We start from the raw sequence: 6954 nt of genomic DNA, 5'->3' as shown, positions 1-6954 counted from the left end.
TGAAATGATGACGCCGGTTACCAAAACTAAATAAAAAACTGATGACGAAGGTCCTGTTTTAAAATATTCATGTATGCGGCCTATCAATCCATAACGGAAAACCAAAGAATTAAACTATTATTAAAAATAACTATTACCGGACTAATGGGGGTTTCCCAAGTACTTGTATAGAGTCCATAAGAGTCGATACATACTTTAGTAAACCGAGTCATTGAAGTGCGAACGACTGTTCACTTCGTCTGTACTTTGAGGTGCAAGATGAATCACAAATGTCTACAATTTGTTTTCCTAGGTGAGTAAGATAGTTTTACTTTCTAAGCTAAGGGTGTCGATATAGCATTTTATCAGTTTAGACCTCATTTGTTAGACAAATATTTTAATATGTGGTTTCAACAACTATTAGCGGCTATTCGAAAAGCGCTTGCGGTGAATATGGCTCGTACACTTTTGATAGGCCGTTTATACACCGGAGTCTTTAAGTTGATAGCCGTTATTTATGCCGGTATTCTGTATGTGCTGAGTCATGTGGGATTAATAAACAAGCAACTCGGTTTAATATCATTGGTATATTTACCTCGCTGTTTAAAACTCCATTTGGTAAATCGATAAACCAATTAATTCCCATTTATGAGCAATTTTCACCCTCGGACAGCTGTGATTTTCACTGATTTAATACCTGTCTTCCAATAAATATCTGCAAGTTGTCTTTTTCTGCAAATGACAGCCTAACACCATGTTTTTGTATCCCTATCTCGGCCACCAGTTTCATTGTTTAGGGATAAATTTTGAATATACTACATCAATTATCTTTGTAAGCGAAAACTGCATTGTAAGCACCTTTTTGTAAGAACCTCTGTCACGTTATGTACTGAGTTTTGTTTCAGTCGCGTTTCAGTTCTCTGGGATTACAATTGATGTACATAAAACCCGGAATATTTCCCTCATTACAATGAACGTTTATGCAAGTTTTTAATGGAGACAGCGAAAAGTAATAATGAACGTGACTCACTGAATCTGGTAAATTCGTGACTTACTTATAGCGATATTTATCATGTAGGAACTTAAAATTTCCATGGCGGGAATCCAACATAAAACGAAACGGGAATTAAACATCCTTGCGAGACTGTTTTGGAATCTGTACCCCTCAGAATTAAGTGTTTGCCCAACAATATCTTTAAGAAAGAATACAAATGCCACCTTCTGAATAATCAAACTTGATTTTGCTGATGCTGCGATGTTTTAATTTCCTGTTTGGTTTTGCTCTATCATACATCATAATCATGATGATTTGAGAGTGAATGTAATGTATGTATGTTGTAATAAAGTCTATCTAGATCTAGCTTAGCTGCACTCAGTCTTTTTTTATGCTGCAATTTCCTTGATCATGGCGGTGTTCAACCAGAAAGCTCTTACTACTTTGGTCACCACTCAAATGTAGAGTGTATGCACATGACGTCATGGCAGCCATATTGGTGTTCCAAGACAATGAAACGGCGGCCATGTTGGTGTATCAAACCAATCCTGTAGGAGTTGAACTCTTTTCTTATGTGAAGACTTCTTTTTGTTCCAATAAATTTGCATGGCTGCTCTTTACGGCTTCATTTTCTTAATATTTCACTCTTTTAATAACTTTACTTGTAAAATGTATGTAAATGCCCTACATAGTGTAAATAAAGAATTGAATTGATTTAAGAAATTGCAACCAGAGGACTCGAGAACAAATTCCCTTCAGAATTAAACGACTTATTTAACTGCGTTTTTGTCTCTTTCTTTCCAGTTTTGTTTTGTTATGGTGCAAAGTTGGTCAGCTCTTGTACACAGGACCAATTTGACGTTAAAGCGAAGGCCTGCTTGATGGATGAATTTTTTAGTACCATCAAGGAAAACCCCAAGCAAGACTGCAGGTGAGTGGTGGCCATTTTTGTTCAGTGGAAGCCATAGACATGCTGATACTACAGCTAGTTGGAAATGTTCGATTCCTATAGCCGAGGCTTTTATGTGTTATGTTCTTGGACAAGACAGTTAACGCTCACAGTGCCTCACCCTACCCCAGTGTACAACAATGCCGTAGGGTTCCTCTGATGATAGACTGGCAGCTAGATTAGTTAATCTGCTGGTACATGGCCTTTTCGATACAAGGGGAACGCGAGATAGACACAACAAAGAGCGTGGGAACGAGTTGATGTTATCATGACCGTTGGCAAATGTAATTTGTGATAATCGGTACTGACATAAATTGATATTTTGTCGACACGGAGCAGAGAACTGAGTGCCAGCGTAGTACGCGAGGGCTCATGGGTAGTACGTTTTTAAAAAGAGACGGTTGAGAAACTTGTCACATTCTACGGTCAGCCTTGCCACTAGCACTTTCCCATAAGGTTTATTTTTATTGTGTAATTAGCGTTATATGATTTGTTTTTTCTTTCTGTTGTTTATAGATCAACCTACCTTAAAACTGTCCCTATTTTTCCTAACAAGAGGTTTTTTCGGGTTTACGTGTCCGGCTTTGGCGCATGTAGGACGTTACTTGATGTATCTCTTATCCACTTTGTTGTAAGCTCATTGTCGTAATTAAAACATATCTTGGGCCTGGCTGACCATCGCACCCATGCCTCAACCTTTGAGTGTGTTCGGTTGTGTAGTGAAGGCAAAATTACGATAATTCCTGGCCATTCGGTCGGCTGGAATGTTCGAGATCTCTAATTTGTTTGCATTTTCTTTTCAGTGCAGCGTACCTTGCTATGAAAAACTGCATCAATAAGGTTTTGTATGGATGCAAGAACAACACGGATCCCCAAAACCTGACCAATATTTCCTCCAGAGCACTAACAGTCATTGGCTCGGAGAATTATTATTGCAGATACGGTATGCTGAATTCGCTCGAGGGAATCGACCTGCAGCCCGACTGCCCGAAGAAAGCCACGAAAAAAGTGAAGAACTGTGCTGCTTCCTTCCACAAGGAATTCAGCAAAGACAAGGCAAGCCCTTCCCTATGCAGGTTAGTTACAGACCTCGGTTCAAAGTGTTAATTCTCCTCGAGTTTTGCTTTACAGCTTCTTTTTATGTTAGCTATGAGAATTTGGAGATCCACCAGCGTTCTGGTTGGCTGAAAAAGACAGGATCTTTACTCTGATTGGCTAAAAAACCTTCATAGCCTTTCCTTTGATTGGCTTAAAAACCTTCTTAACCTTTCCTCTGATTGGCTTAAAAACCTAACCTTCCCTCTGATTGGCTTGAAAACCTTCCTAACCTTTCCTCTGATTGGCTTGAAAACCTTCTCAACCTTTCCTCTGATTAGCTTTAAAACCTGAGCTTTGTATCCTTTCCTCTGATTGGCTTAAAATCCTATTTTTGAAACGGTGTCAGAGCTCTATAAAATCAAATTAAAAACATACATCGAAAAAAGAAACTATTTCTTTTCCTTTCTCTGTCTAATGCCACTGTGATGTTTTTTTTATTGTTATTATTATCTCAGGAAATACACGAAAGCCAAGAGCTGCGTCAAAAAAGTTATTGAAAAGTTCTGTAAGAAGACAGAGAGAACACGGTATATTTTAAAGATATACCAAGACCCGTTCAATCCCTACTGTCCCGGGAGCGTCGACAGACGGAAGCCAGCAGGTTAGATCTGATCTGTCGGTTACTAAGAAAATAGATGAAACCTTTTTTTAAATTTAACAGCCCGCAAAACCACCTTTTCTGAGACCATCCTTTAAACCGCTCTTTTGACTGCAGCAGTACTAAATTATTTTGGTGAATTTTGCCTCTCAGAAATATATAAGTCATAAAATAGTTGCATTTTAAGCTGCAAGAGGAGTCAGTTCATGGCTATACGTGTAATCTTTTCTCGCACGTAAATGTTTTCGCGTTTCAATTTGCTTGAAGAGTTCGTAAATTATCTTTTCCTCAGTACTTTCTGTAATACCTTTCCCAGTGCGAAATCAAGAAATAATATTCTAGCAAAGCAACTGTCACACCTGACAGAAAGTAAAATCGCTGTGCGGGGTTGGGGGGGGGGGGGGTTCGGGGGAGTTCGTTCGAGTCACTGACTTGGCCTAAGAATGCCGCACTGATCCTATTTCCGAGGACAGGGACCTCAGGACAGGGGACCACCCTTCAGCGGTAAATATGAACTCCTTTCTCTAAATCCTGTACCCGCCCCAGAGTCGCAATTTGACACAAAAGAATAGTTCGAGCAGTCTTTGCTTGAGAGCTATCTGATCATAAATTGCCTCTTTGTTTTGGTTTCGTTTCTACAGTTCGAAGTCCCCTAAATCCTTTTGGAACATGTTCAGCGCGGGAATACTTCATCCTTACCAGAGTCTGCATGGGACGCTTTATACGGACACTGCAAGAAAATCCCAAGAAGCCTTGCAGGTTGGTATACAGCTTTTGAGTTGGCATTGGGGATGGGAGGGAAGGGGAATATTGCTGCGAAATTTTTGTGATTCAGAGATAGTCGTGACGTTTCACATAACATTGACCCTTTGAACAATGCCTTTAGCCCGAGTGGTTTAGGGCTCTGAATTTGAAATCTGGAGGTCCCTGGTTCAAATCCTCCGCCCTTCGGCTATCTGGGTTTGTTCTCGGCAGTCCCAAGTTTAACTCCTCGACCGCGTTGTGTGATATTTTGTGGTTCAGTTTATTTACCGTGTCCCGAATAGGCCATTTCCGGATTACCTTTTGCCTCTGTGTCAAAACCTACAGGTTTATTTTCATGCAAATCAAACTCATTTTCATCTGAGTGATTTTGCACGAGGAATCGTTTGGAAATAAACAGAGGGACAAGATACCTCGGAAACAGCCTATTAGCACAACAGTGCTCAATACATTTGACAGTTATATAAATTTATTTAGTTTTTAATATTTTTTAGACTTAATATATTTTTTCTGTTGTTTTTGTTGTTGTTGTAGATCAGTGTTCACTGAAAAGCTTCATAACTGTGCCAAAGGATTTGTTCTTCACTGCCACAAGAATGAATCGAAGTATGTGAAGCAAAACATTGAAAGATCATTCGCTCGCAATCGAGCTTTTCAACAACGCAAATACTGCCACGGCATGAACTTTCAGCTTTCATACCCATCATTGAAGCGCAACAAATGTAAAGATACATATTTGTTGGAGAAACAGAAATGCGAGGAAGACTACGTGATGAGTTATAGAGCGAACAAAGCAGACAAGTCTCTATGCCGGTAAGTGGTTTTGGCTCTAATGACTGTTTCGTTTCAAATTTTAAAATCAGCAGCGCAATTTGCGTTATTTTGTCCAGCTGCGTAAAAATATGGTCTTAACATAAAACAGCACGGAAAAGCTTTGTTTGAAAGTAAAGATTCAAATGGACATTTATTTGAAAATTGTGGAGTATTTAGAGTTGAAAACTAAACCATGATAGCGATCCGTGGGCAGACAAAACAAACATAAATAACACAACAGACCAATGAGAATACGAAACAAATTCACGTGACTTGCGCCAAGCGCGGGAAAACGCGCGTTGCCATTTGGTTTTACTTTTGCATCATTCTGATTGGCTGAGTAAAGGTATGAGTTTTTTTAACCAGTTACAGTGCGAAGTAAAGCAACACAGAAGCAATTAGGGGTGAAGCATTTGACTTTTGAGGGGTACGGTGAGGGCTTGCTGTGGGGGACTTGGTACACGAGGCACGAAACTTTTAAAACCCTTACCTGAACTAGGCAATTTTTTCTCGGAACGTGTGTATTCATGGTATTTTTTCCTCCGTGTAGCATATATGGTCTTCTTCTTTTGCAGACTTCTGATATGACGTAGTCCGACCACACAGTTAACACTTTACCTACTCATATTTTTTAATCATATGCAATTGTAAGCGCATTGAGAATTCTAAATGCGCAATAAGAACCTTTTTATTATTACTGACTTTATATTTAATCGATTCTTTCACAGGAAATACGCAGAAGCCAAACGATGCGCAAAAAATGCCACTCTTGCGCTCTGTAAGGAGACGCCACAACTCCGTGATGAGGTTAACTTCATTTATGATAGGTTCAACCCATTCTGTGTTTCCCTCTCCGACCCACCGGCCGGCAAGGGGCCTGGGGAGCGCCTACCGCGTGAGTCTGAGCCTCAGCGTCCTTCAAAAGCCAGCACCGTTCCATTAATCGGAAGAAGTGACAGCATCTCCAGTGCAGCTCAGCCAGTCACTGCTAAACTCTTAACCTTTGTTTTTTCCTTTTACCTCCTCTTTATAGGAGTATCTTTCTTTTAATTGATATGTCTGGTTCAGACAAGACTATGAATAGAGAAAAGGTTACCATATTATTGCTAAGAAAAGATAATCATAAAGTTCTATGGAATTTGCTTTTGTTGAGAATTCTTTGATACAAAAATTTTTCGACAAAGGATAGGAACTTTATTAATTAGCTACACTGGTTCTATTTGCGGGAATCTACTGAAAAACCGGAAGTACAGTAATTTGCAGCTGGGGTAAAGTTCCAGCAAAGCTAGATCATATTACTTTACTCATGTTCCGTTGGTTTAAATGTCAAACCTTAAATTATAATATATACAGATATTATTTCTAAGCTAAACAGGAAAATGTTTGATTTCATTTGTGGATAGACTGACAGGGAACATAATTTTATATACCAGTTACGAACTATATGCTACTTCGGTACGTTAGCCTGCTTAGCAGACGTTTCCTCTTCGCACTACGTTGTAAGATTTATACTCGTACTTATACTCGAATCCGTGTCGGCTATGCCAGTTCTAACTATAAACCTCCACATATTTATTGTAGTTTTCATGAATTTTATCCACTTATGATGGCAAATTAACGAAGTAGTTAAGTTAATAGATTTACCTAGCAAATAGTTTTGGTCGAAACACGAAGAGAGGCTGTGACAAGAGTCTGATAATAGTCAATTTTCCATATCACGCAACGCGAATTGTTTATAACAAAGCATGACGCTTAGGTACA

At 39.3% G+C, this 6954-nt stretch overlaps 1 protein-coding gene across 1 annotated transcript; it reads left to right on the top strand.

Moving 5' to 3' along the window:
- The first annotated feature begins 258 nt into the window (after window positions 1-258).
- On the top strand, window positions 259-6243 carry LOC145503428 (uncharacterized). Its single transcript, XM_081482894.1, has 7 exons — window positions 259-292; window positions 1694-1904; window positions 2726-2998; window positions 3476-3621; window positions 4260-4377; window positions 4915-5193; window positions 5922-6243. The coding sequence occupies exons 1-7, from the start codon at window positions 259-261 to the stop codon at window positions 6241-6243; spliced, it is 1383 nt and encodes a 460-aa protein (XP_081339020.1).
- Window positions 6244-6954: the final 711 nt, after the last annotated feature.

The sequence above is a fragment of the Orbicella franksi genome, chromosome 11, assembly GCF_964199315.1.
Source record: "Orbicella franksi chromosome 11, jaOrbFran1.1, whole genome shotgun sequence".
NCBI classification, from domain to species: Eukaryota; Metazoa; Cnidaria; class Anthozoa; order Scleractinia; family Merulinidae; genus Orbicella; species Orbicella franksi.
This window is presented reverse-complemented; position numbering and strand designations above follow the sequence as displayed.